Below are 19,096 nucleotides of genomic sequence, written 5' to 3'. Positions count from 1 at the left end.
GGAGGATATATTTCCCCAGCAGAGCCAGGGTTGCTCCCTTAAGCCTGGAGTCCGAGTCAATAGCCTATTCTTTATGTGTCACAACCCCACCTGGTGGCGAGTCCAGTTTGTGCAGTGAGGACAGGTTAAGAAGGCAGGTGACCTGAACTTGTGAACACAGGACTGTCTGTGAACGCTTCCTGCTGGAAATTCGGTTTCCTTCAACATGAACTGTACTCCCTCCTTTCATTTTGCAGAGGAGACAGACTCTCCATTATCCCGAGACTGGCGACCAGGTAGCCCCGGAACCTATCTGGAGACTTCATGGGAAGAACAGCTGTTGGAACAACAAGAACATTTAGAAAAAGAAATGGAGGAAGCCAAGAAAATGATATCAGGATTACAGGTAGCTCTTTCCCTTGTAGTTTGTCTTTGGTGCACCAGTTGATTATTATTCTTAAGTCACTGGTATCTGTTGAAAATAAACTGACTCAGTTTTGTATGAGGTGAGTTGAATGGGGAATTTAGATAGAGGGAGTCTTACGCAAAGAACAGAAAATTCCTCTTAAATGGACGTTATGGGCTCTTGTTTACAACACAGCTGTTAGGAGTTCTGCAAGCCTGGGAGCCATCATTGAGCCCTACCAAAACCTTATTCTGGCTTTCTGCTTGTAAGTGGGTTTCTCCCCTACTTGCAGCTACAAACCTGCAATAGCAGCTTTGACCAAAGAATGGCACTGTGAATAGTCAGGGATTTTCTCCTGGGAATTTTTCAGCAGGAAGGGTGTAAGAGCCAGTAATACCACAGGTCTCTATTCCAATCTATTAATAGCTAAGGGACTTAGTTCACTCCTAATGCATTTGCAAGTGGATGCCAAGGCGTGATGATCAGGTAGAAGAGGTTTTTATGGAGCAACAAAGCCCTTCATTTTTCACTATACCTTCAGAGCCAGCTCAGCACATCTCCCCCAGAGACCGACTGACCCACTTGACTTAGTTTCTACCCTGAAGTGACCCCCCAATCTTCTCTTTGTGCATCTGTCCCTATTTGGGGGAGCCCTTGTAGTGTGCTGATGACCCTGAAATTGCCTAGAAATATCCCTTTCTGTTTGTGCTGGGAACTGCACTGCCTCTGAATTGTCAAATATTTATGGACATGTAAACAAAGGCCACATTATGTGTGAGGGCTCTGGCAGCCGGCAGGCAGAGGAGGGCGTGCTCCCAGCAAGCCAGCAACAGGGCGGGGACACAAAGCGTTCCTCAGGAAAGAAGGAGATTGGTGTTGTGGGGAAACAATTTGCATAACATAACAATTTGCCTCAGGAACTGAGAAGAGTTGGAGGAATGTTTACTGCCTAAACATTGCCAAAGATAGCTGTTGATTTCTCCCCATTTGCTGTGTATTTTTAAAATGTCTGCCTTTTAGATCCCTTTTCTGCTACTCCATTAAGGAATGGTTTAATTAATGGAATGGGGGTTTTTGTATGGGAAATTTTGGGATTACACCCAACCAGGTTTTTCCCAGGATAATTTCATTATATGAACATAGATACCCATCCGTTTGGCTCTCAATCTGGTTTGCATTTTTCAGTCTTGGAGAAATCCGATGGCAGATTATATAGAAAAAGACGAGAATCGATAGGCAGAAAGTCACCATCCTAATATTCTCTGCAAACAGAGGAATTTTAATTCTCAGCCACATGATCACAATGACAATTCCGTTCCAGTATAGAATACAATGGGGCTCACAGCATCCATTGGGCTTCTTAACTCTTTCAGTGTAGAACAAGTTGCATGCTGAGCCACATCCAGGATTTCTGACACTTATTAGTGTGCCTAAGTTAGAGCCAGTTGAACACTTTGCCATTAGCATCGGTATTTCTGTAATGTTACTCTCCCTTAGCTCCCTGCAGCCTTGTAGCTTCTTACACTTCTCTATACCTTTTGCCACAACTCCATGGGATAACCAAATTAATTTGATTTACGAAACTTTTATTGTTAATTAGTGCTTGGTAGACCAACCAGTGGTTGAATGTTTAAATGGTTTTATATACTAACGTTTGTGGTGTAATTTGTGTTATATTTATTGAAACAGGAATTTAATCTCTGTAACTCTACTCTTTTGATTAGATTGAGAAAAACTCGTGATATAAAATGGGGGCACATTTTAAAATCTTTTATTGAACTGATAGGTCTTGTGATACCTACCTGCAGCCCTGTAGATCCAACTTTTGTGAGTCCTAAATACACAATTTTGGGGGCCATCTTTAAGACTAAGATTACATTGTGCATACAATATTAGACATAGGACCTTGGGAGGACAGTGAACATGAGGGGGCCCGGGGGCTTGAGCTTCCTTAGCTTCAGGGTAAATTTGTACCCCGGCCCCCAATATTCTAATGAAAACAAAGCCTGGTGTGAGGAGTGGAAATGAATGAGCACGTCTCTCTGCAAATATGTTTTCCTTCTTGTTCTATTCAGGTTGCCTTAGAGAGTAAAAATGCAGAATTATTAAAACAAACCCAAGGCAGTGCTCTAAATGTATTCTATTAGGTTGCTGCAAAAGTAAATTGCAGTTTAAAAGGTTAAAAATAATTGCAAAAACCCCAATTACTTTTGCACCAACCTAATTACTAATTCATTATAATAAACTTTTCAATGCCAGGATAATTCTACACTGCTTTTAGTTCACTTTTCAGCTGGCAAAATTCAGTTTGAGCAGCTCAGGTTTGAAATGTGACTTCTGAGAGGAAAATTTATTTTCGATTGTTTTCTGGGGCCAAGGAGCCTTGGAGCAGAGGACTTAGGGGTGTCCAGAAAGAACTCCAGGTAGACTGAAGATGAGCAATTGGAGGTATCTGAGGATCGAAAATTACCAAGAGATTTCTAGAGGAAGCCTGGTTGTGATTTCAACATGGGATGAGCCTACCAAGCCCAACCCTAGACTCAGTTGTCTGATGGGAGTTCCATTTCTTTCTGCCTTTGTGCTTATTCAGGCCTTACTGCTCAATGGATCCTTACCGGAAGATGAACAGGAGAGGCCCTTGGCCCTCTGTGAGCCAGGAGTCAATCCCGAGGAACAGTTGGTGAGCGCCTTCCTTTGTGACCGGACACTGCATAATCGGGTTTATTTACTGGATTTGTTTTTAGCATTTGACTCAGTTGTCCACACCTTCTTGAAATGCTCTCTTTTCCTGACTCCATTTCTCCTGGTTTTCCTCATATATTTTTGGTGACTATTCCTTTTTTTTTCCATACATTCATTCAATCAATAAATATTTATTGAGTGCTGACTCTGAACCAGGCACAGTTTCAAGGTGATGGAAATATGCTAATAACAAAACAGACCTAAGATCCTATCTTCATGGAGTTGACGTCCAGGTCCCCTCTGAAGCTTCTCTTTTTCTGCCTATGCCTTAAATGTTAGGACTCTTCAGGCTTCCGCTCGGGGCCCTCTTCTATCTTATACATTCAACTGGGTAATATCTGCCTCGATGACTTCACTCACTTTCCACCTGATTCAGATGCTGCCTCTCAGATATTTATTTCTAGCTCAGCCCTCTCTGTGCAGTTCTAGATTTGTATATGCAACATTCAACTGCCTGTAGAATATCTCCATCAACATCTCCATTTCAATGAGTCGTATGTTAAACAGCTTTTCTCTCCCTGCTCTCCCCACTACCAAAACTACTTTTCATTTTGGATTTTCTGTCTTATCACTATCCACCTACCCAAATACCCAAAACAGAAATCTGAATTATCATCCTTGAATCTTTTCCGACCCTTCCCTCTGCATACAATTAGTTACCAAGTTTTGTCAATTGACTTTTTAAATATCTTCATACCGTTTTCTCCATACTCACAGCCACTACCTTAATTCAGGCCTCCATTTAGTATGCTAGTGGCCTTCTAACTTGCTTTCCTGATTCCTCTCCTGTCCTCTAATTCATTTTCTATAAAACAGCAAGAACAATCCACCTTCAAGGCAAACTTCATTTTTTCATCCCTTTGCCTAAAACTTCTCATTGATTCCCCATTGCCCTCACTGGCCTTTCATGACCCGGCCCCTATTTTTCTCTCCAGCTTCATCCCTTGCCATTTCACTTTTCGTTTGCCCAACCCCCTGCACCCAACATACACACAATCATTCTAAACTATCCATATTAATTTACCTGTACCACCCTGGGCATATGCTTCCATTAGAGGGCAAGAACTGTTTGTTTCTTGTTCTTCTTTGTATCCACAGTAGGGGGCTAGTGTCTAGTAAGTGCTCAATAAATATTTGTTGAAGGAATGACCTCTGAGTTTTATAGCATAGGTACATAACCATCTCTTTGTGCCTTATATTCAGATTATAATCCAAAGTCGGCTGGATCAGAGTATGGAGGAGAATCAGGACCTAAAGGTATGTCAGGACATGTACATTTTACCCTTTGAAAAAATAATGGGAATGTGACACATCAACTTTGGGACAGCAAGGGGGAGAGGAAAAGGGATGCAGACTCAGGACTTTAGTTGTATATGTATTATGTCTTTAATTGAAAGAGAGAGATACGTCCTAAATATGACAAAAAGGTAGTATGTTTTTAACCTCGGTGGTGAGTAGTAGGTGTCTAAGTCATTATTGGTCATACCTTTCTGTATGTTTAAAATGTTTCATTGTTTTCTTTTTTAATTAGGATTAAAAATGGATCTAATATCAGTATGGTTCATTTTTTGTACTTGACATATAACATTATATTAGTTGTAGGTGTAAAACATTGATTCAGTATATGTATATATTGTGAAATGGTCCCCACAATAAGTCTACTTAACACCCATCACTGCACATAGTTATAATGTTTTTCTTCTGATGAGAGCTTTTAAGATCTACTCTCCTAGCAACTTTCATATATACAGTACAGCATTATTAACTATAGTCTAATATGATCATTTTTAATGACTACTTCCCAGAATTCTTTTAGGTCAGTGGGTTTTAACTTCTGTGTAGTCATAAGTATATTGCTAAAACTATTAACCGTCTCCCCAGAAATATGCATGAGTTCATGCACACACACTCACTGACTTGAAGTTTTATTAGCCAACCTGTAGCTGCCAAGTTAAATCCCCATTTAATATATGTTAATTCCAAACTCTTGATATGATGCAATAGGAAAAGAAGAGAATGGGTTCCAAGTTATGGGTGTTCTCTTCTAAAATCTCTTTCCTGGTGACAATCATGTACATATATTTAATCCATTGTAAGGGAGGGTTAATTAGTATTTCATTATTGGCTAAATGTGTTTTTCTTTGGTTCATAAAGAACAATAGCCTCTCAGAGCATCAGAAGCACTGTAACCCTTTGTCGAACATTTAAATCTAAGATAACTTAATGACATCGAGGGTAGGCATATTAAGATATGATTATGTATTTCAGTGATAGGGATTTAGATCATTATGATTAAGTTTTTCTGTCAGTGAACATTGCTAAATACAGGAAGGAGAGCCTATGGGAATGTATAGTATCTTCTTTCTTGGCAAGACTCTTCTGTACGTGGGCAGTTGAGTCTGGGTGCCACAGGGCAAAACAGAACGAGTCGTGTTTTTGTTTCTATGGGTCAGCCTTTACTGTTTACCAGACCAGACCTGTTTTCTGCCTCAGTAGATTGTTAATTTTTCATGGAATATTTTATCTGAGTTCTGTGTTTTTACTGACAGAGTGAGGTAATGATTCTGAAGCAGCCCAGATGCTAGTACCTGATCTAACTATATTTGGTTTGCAGAAGGAGCTGCTGAAATGTAAACAGGAAGCCAGAAACTTACAAGGGATAAAGGTAAAAAGGAAGACATTTAACTGTTTAAGTAAACTGTCTACAAGGTAAAGTAGTCTACTGGTGAGAGGGAGGCTAGTGGGTCCTATAGTCTGTTCTTGCGGGCTCTTCACCGGCTTTGTGCTGTGGGTAAAGGGGGGCTTTGTGGATGGGAAGGGAGACATGGTGAGGAATGTACTTTTGTTGTGCTGAGGCTCATATCTGGTAGTTATGACTCCTGGTGCTTCCAGACAAGGCATGGAAGCCAGTGGCAGAAGGGCAGAAGCAGGGCTCTGGAAGGCAGAGTGGGGGTGATTTCAGGGATTTTATAAGAACAGGGTGTCAGGCAGAGATAGGGCCCAGCCCCCTAGGAAATGGGGAGTTGGCAGAGAGGTAGATTGAGCATTTATATGCCCAAAAGATAGGTAAGAAAGCTAGGGTGGGAGGAAGGAAAGTGCATTGTCATGAAAGTAAATGGTAGACTTGTAATTTGAATCTAAGTTTGTCTGATCCCAAAGGTCTCTCTCTACTATATTATACCGTCAGGAGTAAGGTAGAGGGTAGTGGTGAGAAATAGGTCGGGGAAAAATCAGATTTCAGTCAACTTGGTAGAACAGTAGATAGGATTTCCCTTTCGATGCTTTTTTTTTTTTTTCATACAGATTGTTTGATCAGATTGTGTTTTGATATAGTCATTATACAGAAAAACTTACTGGTGATTTCCATTTACAAAACTCCAATCTATCAATTTTTCCCAAGAAGCAAACATTGTTTAGTTTTAGAGGCATTTTATTTAGACAACTAGAAACAATTAGATGTTCAGAAGCAGCATACAATGAAAGAGAAATCAAACCAGTTCCTTTATCATGTATTCCCTCTTCTTTACAACCAAAGCAAAAACAGGCTTTCTGCTTTAAGGGAAAAGTCAGAAAAATATGTCAGTATGTTTTGTTCTCCATAATAACATAAACAGCTACAAGAAATCTAATTGTAATAAGAGAAATTGGATGTTGGCTGGCACATGTTCATTAAAAAGACAACACGCTATTGTACTACATGAGCATACCTCCTCTTAGATGTTAGTGTCCTTGAAGGGGACAAGAAAACCCTGCTTACCTCCTGGCAAGACCCTGTGTTCCTTTTGTCTCCCAGTTTGCCAGAATTAATGCTGAATACGCATTGAGGGGTTTAATAACTTTTAGTAATAACTGGCTGATTGATTAATTGGACCCTCAATAATTAGTATGCTTTTTACCCAGGATGCCTTGCAGCAGAGGTTGACTCAGCAGGACACATCTGTTCTTCAGCTCAAACAAGAACTATTGAGGGCAAATATGGACAAAGATGAGCTGCACAACCAGAATGTGAGTTAAATGAATGAACTCTGACCTCATTGTGTCCCAGTAGCAAAATAGGATACTACCCTGTTAAATCTGCCATCCTAATCTCTTATCTTAATTCCAGGATATCGGCTCTCAGTGTCTGCAATTATTTTATTCAGACTGTTTCACCTAGGAACAGAGTCAGACTCATCTCTATTCCTAGGTGAAAGCCCACACCACACTGGCCTCGACCTTTCAGCTTTGAGGACACTGCTGAATATTGCACTAAAGACATGGAGAGCAGCTGTGTGTTTTTACCATAGCCGTTCCCTCTCTGGGCTGTATACTGTACCTGCTAACATGAATTCTGGTTACTAAATAGCTAATTTTCTACTAGGGTCAGCAGACAATACCTCCATGCTAGTTAATTCTTTCTTATCCTTCTTGCAGGTGGACCTGCAGAGGAAGCTAGATGAGAGGAACCGACTCTTAGGGGAATATAAAGTAAGAATGAGCATCAGTGTGGAAATGATTTCCGTCTAACCTTTTATGAACAGCCCATTGCTGCTGTTTCAAAGAGCACTTAAATACTCTTCTCAATTGCTTTCAGCAAGGAAATCCTTCTCTGTGTTCCCCTGATTCACTAACCCTGAAGGTAGAGAACATGGCTAGGAGAAGGAACACAGAACTAAGAGCCTGGAAGCTTCAGTTCAGTCTTAACCTTTATCTCTAACTAGCATGGATTGCATGTAGTGGTCCTCCTGCAAACAGTAATTCCCTTTCTCCTTACCCTCCCAAGAATCCTTTGCCCTCCCAAGAATCTTTTGCACTGGGCAAGACTACCATGGTGTGTGATGTCTTCTGGGTGTCGCTTGAGGAAAGGACCGTTTCCCCGAGGCTCTACTTTCCCTCAGGTGGAAACTGCGTCACAAAGGGTGAACTGTTCAATGTCCTTGGATTTGCCATACATCTGAAAGCTCTCTCTCTGTTGCAGAAAGAGCTGGGGCAGAAGGATCGCCTCCTTCAGCAGCACCAGGCCAAGATGGAAGAAGCACTCCGGAAACTCTCTGAGGCCAGTTACCAGCAGGTGGGAACATTTTAACCACTGACTGTCCTGCCCCTCTAACCTGAAGAAATCTTTTTCTCCTTTCTTTATCTTTTTTTTTCTTTTTTCTTTTTTTTTTAAGGAGGGTGCCCCTCACAGTGGCCCATGTGGGGATCGAACCGGCAACTTTGGTGTTATTAGCACCATGCTCTAACCAACTGAGCTAACTGGCTACCCCAAGAAATCCTTGTCTGATTTAGTCTCTGATTTGCAGGTGGATCTGGAGCAGGAGCTAGAACACAAAGATGTCCTTTTGACTCACTGTGTGAAAAGAGAGGCAGATGAGGTAACAGCTCGGGGTCTCCCTCCCACATTTACAAGGGCAAAGAGGGAGATTCTGTTTCTGACTCAGGGCTGAACCAAGGCCACAGGTTGGTTTGTTAGGAGGCTATTTGGTGGGGGGGTTATGAATGCAGATTCCAGGATAAGAAAATGGTTCAGATTCCAGCTTTACCACTTTTGACAATTGTGTGACCTTAATTTACTGAGCTTCGGAGCATTAGAAATGAGGCTCATCTGGAAAGTGGAATTAATAGTGACCCTCTCTGTCATTATGAAGAACACCTAAGATAATCCAGGTAAATAATTAAACACAGTCCTGGTAGATCTACCCGGCACAGAATGAAGCTCAAGAAATGTTAGTCATTTTTCTTATTTTTTAATTACTGAAGCAAAGACAGGAAGTGCTGGAGCAACATTCTCAGGCCCTCCGGTGGCCAGGCAGAAGCTGGGTGGGGATGGGGCCTCCAGGCTGAGGTTTCCATTTTCTTCATTCCACATTCCACAATGCCTACCAAGTGTCAAGTACTGGGGATACAGTAGTGAACAAAAGGGATAAAATCTCTGCGCTCACGAGGCTTACATTCTAATATAGAGAGATGCGAAACAAATACATAATTTTATACTATGTCAGGACGTGGTAAATGTAAAGAAGGAAAATAAGACAGGACATCTGGGTTTGGAATTCTCTCATAACAAGCATCATTTCTTCTTGCTGCCACAGGTGACCAACTACAACAGTCACGACTCTCAAAGCAATGGTTTTCTCCCTCCAGTGGCAGGAAAAGGAGCTGTTTCAGTCACCCACAGAGGGGTAGGTTCTCAGGACTCAGTACCACCTGCCACCTCCAGCTAAAAGCAGAAGAGTACCTTAGCCATCGCCAGTGGACTAGACGTTTTCTATCCCAGTGCCCGAATACTTGCACCTAGTGGGTGTGGAAAGATGTAAGGCACTTCTTATCCAAAATTAAGAATTAGTAGGCAAACAGTAGGCCCGCTTCTGTGGAGGAAAGTTTCCTACACTTCCCATCTCCTCTCTCAAAAATAAAAGATCTGTCTTGGAAACCTCTCCCCTGTGTCTTCCTAAGCCCAGGGGTTGGGATATGGTTCATAACATGGCGTGGCACCATGCCAACAGCACCTCACTTTGCCCACAGACCAGTGACCTGCAGCTTGTTCGCGATGCCCTCCGCAGCCTGCGCAACAGCTTCAGTGGCCATGACCCTCAGCACCACACCATCGACAGCTTGGAGCAGGGCATCTCCAGCCTCATGGAGCGCCTGCATGTCATGGAGACACAGAAGAAACAAGAACGGAGGGTAATCCTCTTTCTATGGTGTTTCTCCTAGGCAAGCTTCCCAGAAAGCTTGGTTTAATCCATTTTAATTTAGATGAATGCAGTGCTAAAAGATGAGACCCTGCTGAAGGTTACAGTTGCTTTTCTCTTTGGTTTTCCTCCCAGCAGAACTAACTCTTCATCATGGTGTGACAATCCAGGGAGGGAGTTCATGATAACTTTTGCTCCTAGCAACTGTATAACTGTCTAAGGAACTGTTGTTCTTGACCCCCTAGGTCTCTCTTTACTGCTCATTCCCCTTCCCCTACCCCTGTGAATGAGCTTGGCATTGGATGAGGAAATACATGGGAAAATGCATAGGAAACCAGAAAGCCTTTTATAAATGTGCGTTATTATTGTTAGGATAAGTATGTCCAATTTTATATACTGCAGTAGAAATGAGTATATTTTAGGTACACTTTTATGATTTACTTTCTTGGTTAAGTTCTCTCATTTATCATAATTCTTGTGATTTTTATGTGGCTCCCCAGGTTCGGGGCAAGTCACCCAGAACTCAAGCAGGTAGTGAATACTGGGAGTCCTGGCCCTTTAATTCAAGTAAGTACTCATTATATTAGATAAAAAGTTTAGTATTTTTCATGCTACTAATATTTAGGGGATAGAATATTTCTTGTAGTATCTCACTTTTATAATATGTTGTTTCTGTGGCAATAATAGAATCAAGTTATTTCTAGGACTGTGAAGACACATACCATCATCATCACCTCCATCACCCCAAGTACTACTTAGCCACCTGCAGGATGCTGATGACTTAAAGAGGCTAAAATATCTTGGGAAAATCCATGCTCAAAACATTTACACTAAACAAAGCAAAATATAAAACAACAAGCACACACACATCATCCTACAGTCCCAAATAGCACAGAAAATTTCCAGTTCTTCCTAGAGGCAAAAAGCTGTTTCTTTGAGGATTTTCCTTAAAACTTTGCGTGCTTTCAGTTTAAGCCCTGCAAAATAGTTGCGCCATCTAGTGGCCATGGCTAGGAAGTATGTTTTAACCACCTCTGTGCCCCCTCATCTACATTTTTTTTCATGTTCTTTCCAACATGTTGGAAATCTACCCTGCTTGGTAATTCCTATTTTACTTTGTATCTTACCTTTTGGTTTAATAATTTTCACATTTTCTTATCTTTTATAGTTTACCCATGTTTAATCTAAAAATATCTAAATAATTTACAAAAAACAAATAGTAAAAAGCTAACTGTAACCAATTCTGTATGTTACATATACAATGTAAAAAAACACACTAAAAGCAAAACCTAAAGTAAAACACTTAAAATGTTTACACAAATATGCAAAGTAGAATTTTTTTGTCAAGTAAGTAAAATAGCATTTTCAAGCCTCCTGATACATTTTCTTCTTGAATAAGGGATTATACTGGGAATGAAACAAAGTTTGTTAGTACAAAAATTAGTTTCAGTTCCTTTTTCCAGCATTGCTTTAGAACAGTCATTCATGTTTTCTTGAGAGACTTTTTATTTTATTGTTATCCTCTCCAATACTTTCTTTAGGTTTGTATAAACTGCCAATGTACATAAGTCTAAATATTTAGAAATTATTTTTCAAAATTTTTTTCTCCCTGGAAAATAATTTTGTATATATGAAGCACTTAATCAAAATACTACAAAAAGGGCTGGCCCGGTGGCTCAGGCAGTTAGAGCTCCATGCTCCTAACTCGGATGGCTGCCGGTTCCATTCCCACATGGGCCATTCCCACAAGGTTGCCAGTTCAGTTCCTCGAGTCCCGCAAGGGATGGTGGGCAGTGCCCCCTGCTACTAAGATTGAACACGGCACCTTGAGCTGAGCTGCCGCTGAGCTTCCAGATGGCTCAGTTGGTTGGAGTGTGTCCTCTCAACCACAAGGTTGCCGGTTCGACTCCCCAAAGGGATGGTGGGCTGCGCCCCCTGCAACAAGCTACGACAACTAGACATGGAGCTGAGCTGCGCCCTCTACAACTAAGTCTGAAAGGACAACTTGAAGCTGAACGGCACCCTCCACAAATAAGATTGAAAAGACAACTTGACTTGGAAAAAAAAAAGTCCTGGAAGTACACACTGTTCCCCAATAAAGTCCTGTTCCCCTTCTCAAATAAAATCTTTTAAAAAAATAAATACTACAAATAAATTCACAGCAGCCTGTAAACTAGGGAGTTAATCTAATATGTGTATTCACATATTAGTTGAAATCTCTCATCGGAAGATACAAAAACTAATGTAACTCACTAGCCATCTCACTACTGTCTTTTTTCTCTTATTCTCCTACATCAAACTTCTTGAAAGAATAGTCTACACTTGCTCTTTTTTCATCCTTATTTCCCATTCATTACTTAAGCCGCTAGTTGGACTTTTACTCAGTTACACCCCACTTAGTGTTCTTTTTGTCAGATCAATGTTGGCTTCTTGTTGTTGAGTCAAACATATAATAAGTACATTAAATATAAATGGTTTAAACATATCAATTAAAAGATTAGAGATTTTCAAATTGGATGAAAAAATAAGATTTAACTATATGTTGTTTATAAGAAACCCACTTTAACTATAATAACACATGTACTAAGTTGAAAGTAAAAGGCTGGAAAAAGATACCACGGAAACACTAATCAAAAGGTGTGGTTTTATTAATATCAGATAAAGTATACTGCAGAACAAGGAATGTTTACAGGTATAGAAATATAATACAATGATAAAGACGTCAATTCACCAAGAAGACATAATAATCCTGAATGTATTATGCCTAATAATAGCTTCAAAATACATGAAGTAAAAACTGATAGAAAGGTTTTGCAGTTGGAGACATTTATACTCTTTTTGCAGTAATCAATAGTACTAGTGAAGAGAACATCAAATAAGAATATAGAAAACCTGAAAAACACTATCAATCAACTCTTTTGATTGACATTTAAAGAACATTTCACCCAATGACAGTAGAGTACATATTCTTTTCAAGTACATTTGGAACAGTGACTGAGATAGCCCCATATTTTGACCATAAAATTCAATAAAGTTAAAAGAATTGAAATCATATAAAGTGTTCTCTGACCATTATGGAATTTAACTTGAGATAAATAAGAGAAAAATATCTGGAAATTCTCAAATATTTGGAATTGAACTGCATACTTCTAAACAACCTATGGGTCAAACATAAATTCATAAAGGAAATTTAAAAATACCTTGACTTGAATAAAAAAATGAAAACACAATATCAAGATTCATGGGATGCAGCAGAAGCAGTGTTTTGAGAGAAGTTCATAGCATTAAATACATTAGAAAAGAGGAAAGTTCTCAAATCAATGACCCTCTAAATGATCTAAACTTTCACCTTAAGAAATCTGAAAAGAAGAGCAAATTAAACCCACAGAAAGCAGAAGGAAGGAACTAATAAATATAAGAATGGAAATCGATATTAAAAGCAGAAATTAGAATAAAATCAAACAAAAATCTGGTTCTTTGAAAAGTATAGTAAAATGGATAAACCAGCCTGCCCAAGAAAAAAGAGAAAAGACACAAATTACCATTATTAAAAAGAGAGGACACCACTGTAGATCCTGTAGACATTAAATGCATAATTAAGAAACAAATAACTTCATGCTCATAAATTTGACAATTTTGATGAAATGGATAAATTCCTTGAAGTCACAAACTACCAAAACTTACTCAAGAGGAATAGATAAGCTGAATAGGTTTATAGTTATTAAATAAATTGAGTTCATAGTTTAAAATGCTCCATCCATCAAAGAAAACTCCAGGATCAGATGGGTTCACTTAAGGAAAAAAGAATACCAATTCTTCACCAACTCTTCCAGAAAATAGAATAGGAAGGAACATTTCCTAACACATTTTATTTTACCCTGATTCCAAAACCAGTATCTCTAATGAACACAGATGCAGAAAAAAGAAAGAAAAGGCATAGAGATTAGAAAAGAAGACAGAAAACTGCCTCTATTTGTGGATGACATGGTTGTCTATGAGGCAAATCCCAAAGAATTTGTAATAAAGCTACTATAAGAAGTGAGTTTAGCAAGGTCACAGGATACAAAGTCATTATACAAAAAGTCAATTGTGCTTTTATATAGTAGCAATGAATATTTGGAAATAGAAAAAAATTTTTAAGTACCATTTATAGTAGAACCAAAAAACGTTAAATATGTAGGTATAAACTTTACAAAATATGTGCAACATTCCTATGTTGGAAACTTTAAAACAGATGAAATAAATCAAAGAAGATCTAAAGAAATGGGAAGATAGACCATGTTTATCGATTGGAGTACTCAACATTGTTAAGACAGTCCATTCTCCCCAAGTGATATAGCTTCAATGCAATTCCAATAAAAATCCTACCAGACTTTTTGTAGATATAAACAAATGGATTTTAAAATTTATATGGAACAATAAAGGGACAGGAATAACCAAAAAAAAAAAAAAAAAAAGTTGAGAAAGATGAACAAAGTAGTTGGATAACCACACTGTATGATTTCAAAACTAGCTAAAAAGTTAGTGCAGTATAGGTGAATGGATAGACACATAGATTAATGGAACAAAATAGAGAATTCATAAATAGACTCACATGTATTTGGCCAGTTGATTTTCTACAAGGGCTCTTTAATGGCAAAAAGAATGAAGGTTTGGGTCATCCAACCAGAAAAAAAAAAATGGCAAAAGGATAGGCTTTTCAACAAATAGTCCTGGAAAAATTCATGTAAAAACAAGTCTTGACCCTTACTGCATACCATATACAAAAATTAACTCCAAATGATCATAAATCCAAACTTAAAAGCTAAAACTGATTTGTGGTGCCTTTTAAAGTCATGTATTAAATTTTCATTCACACAGATGTTTGTCAGTCATTCTCTGAGTGTTTTGTACATGATTTTTCTAGTAATGCCACACTGAAGTAACAATTATCATTTTATCATGATTTAGTGTTGCATAAGACTCGTTCTCCCTCTTTACTCTCTTTTCCTTTTTCACTAGAAATTTTTGTGTAACCCAACTCAGTTTTCTTTACTAGTTAATTGAAACTACTCTCACTAATGTCACCGATGACCAAAACTATCTTTATCTACTAGACCTCTTTGTGGCATTTGACATCATAATTATTCGTTCCTTGAAATTTATCCAAAATAACATTTGTATTAGTCAGCTGGGGCCACCATAACAAAATAACATAGACTGAGTAGCTTAAACAACAGGAATTTCTCACAGTTCTGGAGACTAAGTCCCAAGATCAGGTCGCCAGCATGGTCAGGTCCTGGTGACGGAGAGCTCTCTTCCTGGCTTGCAAATAGCCGCCTTCTTGCTGTGTCCTCACATGGTGGAGAGAGAGCTCTGATGTCTGTTCCTCTTCTTATAAAGGCACCAGTTCTGTGGGATCAGCGCTTGCTCCACTCTTATAATCTCATTGAACTTTAATCCTTCCTTAAAGGCCCTATCTGTATTACAGTCACATGGGGGTTTAGGGCTTCAATACATGAATTTTATAAGGACAGAATTCAATGTGTAGCAATATTATTTTCATATTTTATTATATTGTAACTGTTTTGCTCTTTCACACTCCCCCCACCCCCCACTAGACTTTGAGCTTCTTAAGGGTGGGGATTGGATCTAATTTATCTTTGCAACTCTAGTACTTACATAATAGACAACCAAAAAACATCTTAAATGAATAACAACTCATTTCTGTTCCCCATCTTGGTTAATCGTACTACCATGCATCTTTTTTCCCAGATTATAACTCGTTTTCCCTGATGTTCAATTTTGTCCCAAGTACCAAGACTTTTACCTTCTAAAGTTCTCTCAAATCCATTCCTTCTATGGTTCTAGGACTACATTTTGCCCTACCTCATCTAATTGCCTCTTAATGGGATTACTGGTTTCTGGAGTTCCTCCCATTCAACCCATACTTTGCTGCTCAATCGTCCTTTCTAAAATGCCAGCCTGATCATATCAGTCCCTTTTAAGTATCTCCCCAACACTGAAGACTAATAGTTAAATGTCTTAGCCTGGCAGAGTCCTTTGTGATCTGGCCCCTCCCTCCCTACTTTATTATCCCTATCTTCCACAACTTCTCAACTTATTCTTTGTGCTCCAGCCTTATAAGTTAACTTTCAGTTTTATAAATACATGATCACATTTCATGCCTTTACATGTATCCTTCCCTCTTGGAATGCCCTTTCCAACATCTCTATCTGATGATTTTTTTAAGTGCTTTGTTTAAGGATTCCCCAATGGTGGAGTCTTGCTGATCTTTTCCAGATGGAATTAACCTCTCCATCTTCTGTCTTTTTGTGCATTTTATACAAATCTGGTTTTAGTGTATTATAATTATTTGTAATCATATCTGTCATCCATACTAGACTATAAACTCTTTTGATATCAGAGACCACATGGGGTTGATTTTTATAGTCTCAAAATCTAGCACACAGTAAGGGTGCAATAATCATTTGTTGAATGAATCAATCAATCATAAAATGTAATGATAAAAGTGAATATTTTATTTTATTAAACAGCCACTATGTGTCAAGCATTGTTCTAGGTGCTGGAATCAAAGGAACGTCATGGCATGTAGGTTTCAATAATTGGCATTCTTTAAGAAAAATTCTGAAAACCGACTGTGATTCCTTTACAAAGGGAGAATGTCCCCTTGTCTTTTTTCTTCTGTATTAATTCATCCCTCACACTCTCCCTATTTTAAACCCCTTCCTAGAAATGCTCTCCAATGGCTGCCAGTTTGATTGAGATCAGTGCCTGGAATTAGTTAAGAAAATATGTGTAGATGGAATTTCAGGAGAGATTTTAATGGAAGTTTAATTATTATTTTTTGGTCCTTATGATAAACGTTTCTGATTGGTCTTTTCTCCTGGTCTCTTAAAGTCATAATCATAAGTACTCGTTAATAAAATTTTTCCATAAGTACCTATACAAAGGGTACAGACAAGATGTGGATCAAGAGACCTGAGTTAAAAACCATGGGACCAACACATACTGATCCTTTGTAGCTAAGGGATAAGGTATGTTTTACACCTTTTAGACTGGAAGCATGAGGCCCCTTTAGAATCTGGAGTTTCTAAGGTTGTTTCACTCATGGGTCTTGTTCCTGTTCATTTCTCTTTTAATGAATTGCATGAGCATTCTCTACCACTGACCTCCAAAATCTAAACGTTGGCAATGTCTGCAGCTCTTGCTGTGTATTCATTCTGCCATAGCTGAAATCTTTTGACTCTTAGCAATAATGCCTGTCAGAGAGTTGCTAGTTCCCTGCTAGAAATACCTGAAATGGGTAAGAAATGATGGTCCTTATGATGGTGTCCATGTCCAAAGCACCTCTTGTCTTTGTGACCCCAGTGGTGACTTCCTATGTGTTACTGTACTGTGACCTGACCTCAGGCAACTTCCTTCTCCTGGGACATTTTGAATAATTGGAAATGAGGGGTGGTTGGGAGAAAGTTGAATGTTCTGAACACAAAGTCTCTCTCTGATTGCAGAGTTGCCTCATTCACAGAGTTCTCCAACTGTCAGCAGCGCCTGCACTAAAGTGCTCTATTTTACTGACCGGTCACTTACGCCCTTCATGGTCAATATACCAAAGAGGTGAGATTCTAGGATCATTTTCTCTTTTAAAAAAGGACTGGAAGGCAGAATCATTAGTTACTGCCTATCGAACCAGCTGAGAAGTAGTTAGTTGAGAAGTATCTTGTAGTGAGAAGAGCAGAGGAAATAGAGATTCTAGATCTAGCTTTACCAGTGGCATTACAAGGGACAACTCAAGATTTGTTGCTAGGCACAGACACAATAATAATCCTTCCAAACCTGCTAAGTAAATATGCTCCAAGTCAGGAAAAACAGTTTTTTTAAGTGCTCAAAAGAGCTCTTGTTGATCGACCTTGGATTGCAGTGTAGCACTCCAGGGGGGGCGATTGCTGATTGATCTTTGTTATTATTTGATGACTGGAACTAATCTATTGAATTCATGTTTAAAAACGTTCAAACCCTCAGCTAACATACTCCATTCTAAGGTAAATGGCTTTAAAATAAAGATTTTTAAACCGCAGAACCAAGTCCTGAGAAAGGTGATAGGATTTCCCTTTCCTAGGCAGTCTGCTCACTCGGTCTGGGTTAGAGGTGAGCTTTCTGAAGCTAGAAGGATAAAGCTGGTGATACTTGATTTAATTCAACCAGTCTAGAGAGTGGAATATTGTTGCAAAAAAGGAAATCAAGAGAACATAGACATTACATATTGATAGTTCAACAAATTAGATTTCAGAAGCCTTATATCTTATTTCCAAAGAAAAACAGAGGAAAGTGATGTGGCTGTTGCTGAAGCAATAAATCTATTTTAAATCCGCAGATCACCCCATATGCAATGTCGTTTTCAATCCCTAATGGTGACTGTTTCCCTCACCTCTGTTGTTTTAGAATCATCTGAGTGATTGGGGACAGTGACCTAACAAGGCCATGCTATTTCTACCTCAAGAGACTTTGGCAAGGACCTGGGTTTAAAGCCAACACCTTATATTTTCAGCCTATTGATAAACAGTCTATTTTGTTGCAGGTTGGGGGAGGTGACACTTAAGGATTTTAAAGCAGCTATTGACCGGGAAGGGAATCACCGCTATCACTTCAAAGCACTGGATCCAGAGTTTGGCACTGTCAAAGAGGAGGTACAGAATCCCTGGGGAGTCTGGGTGGTATTATTGGTTGCTCCTGAATCCCAAAGCCCCCTACTCACGGACTAGTACCCAGAAGTACCTGAGTTCCCTAACCAGGTCAGAGGAATTTCCCAGAGCCTCAGACCAGTCTGATTACTGTGGACTGAGAAGGTCAGGGCATGGCCCGAGAAGTTGATAGCTTCTTTAGACAAGGACTTAATCATTTTGACCAAACTTGGATAGAATTTTTTGTTTAAAAAGGAAAAAGTTTTCTTAAGAAAAATAAAGGACCAAAGCTTGAACGAAGCTTGGCTTTGGGGTCACTTTTCTATCCGTAGCCAAATCTTAGAAAACTTTCTGCTTCCTATGTAGAGCAAAATAAACAAGTACAAATATATGGAACTGAATATTGTGGTAGTTTCTCGGATAACAAAAATGCTGAACTTCTGGAAAGTCATCTGTGCTTATTCTTAACTCCTTAACTATTTTCTTAGCCTACGCTTCTCTTTATAATCCATTTGTCAAAAACTGGCTCTTTTTTTTTGGAAGACAGTTCTGGGTTATGTTCTGGTGTAGAATTAACCCCTGGTCAGTTGCAGAAGATGAAAGCATTCACAGAC

At 39.1% G+C, this 19,096-nt stretch overlaps 1 protein-coding gene across 8 annotated transcripts in view; it reads left to right on the top strand.

Annotated features, from left to right (window-relative positions):
• The window catches only part of DIXDC1 (DIX domain containing 1), a 75,761-nt gene that overhangs the window by 52,444 nt on the left and 4,221 nt on the right, over positions 1-19,096 (top strand). For 6 of the 8 annotated variants that reach the window (XM_019715296.3, XM_088791459.1, XM_019715298.3 and 3 more), the window contains 13 exons: positions 237-385; positions 2,976-3,065; positions 4,331-4,384; positions 5,742-5,792; positions 7,028-7,132; positions 7,541-7,594; positions 8,085-8,177; positions 8,410-8,481; positions 9,199-9,288; positions 9,632-9,793; positions 10,302-10,368; positions 17,313-17,418; positions 18,380-18,488. In XM_019715296.3, coding sequence (XP_019570855.3) covers positions 237-385; positions 2,976-3,065; positions 4,331-4,384; positions 5,742-5,792; positions 7,028-7,132; positions 7,541-7,594; positions 8,085-8,177; positions 8,410-8,481; positions 9,199-9,288; positions 9,632-9,793; positions 10,302-10,368; positions 17,313-17,418; positions 18,380-18,488 — 1,202 coding nt within the window. The other 2 variants (XM_074335503.2, XM_074335504.2) reach the window with 2 other exon arrangements.

Source organism: Rhinolophus sinicus, chromosome 14 (assembly GCF_057876585.1).
Source record: "Rhinolophus sinicus isolate RSI-liver-muscle chromosome 14, RSI-T2T, whole genome shotgun sequence".
Classification (NCBI taxonomy): Eukaryota; Metazoa; Chordata; class Mammalia; order Chiroptera; family Rhinolophidae; genus Rhinolophus; species Rhinolophus sinicus.
Note: the sequence above shows the minus strand (reverse complement) of the source record. Positions and strands in the feature narration are given on the sequence as shown.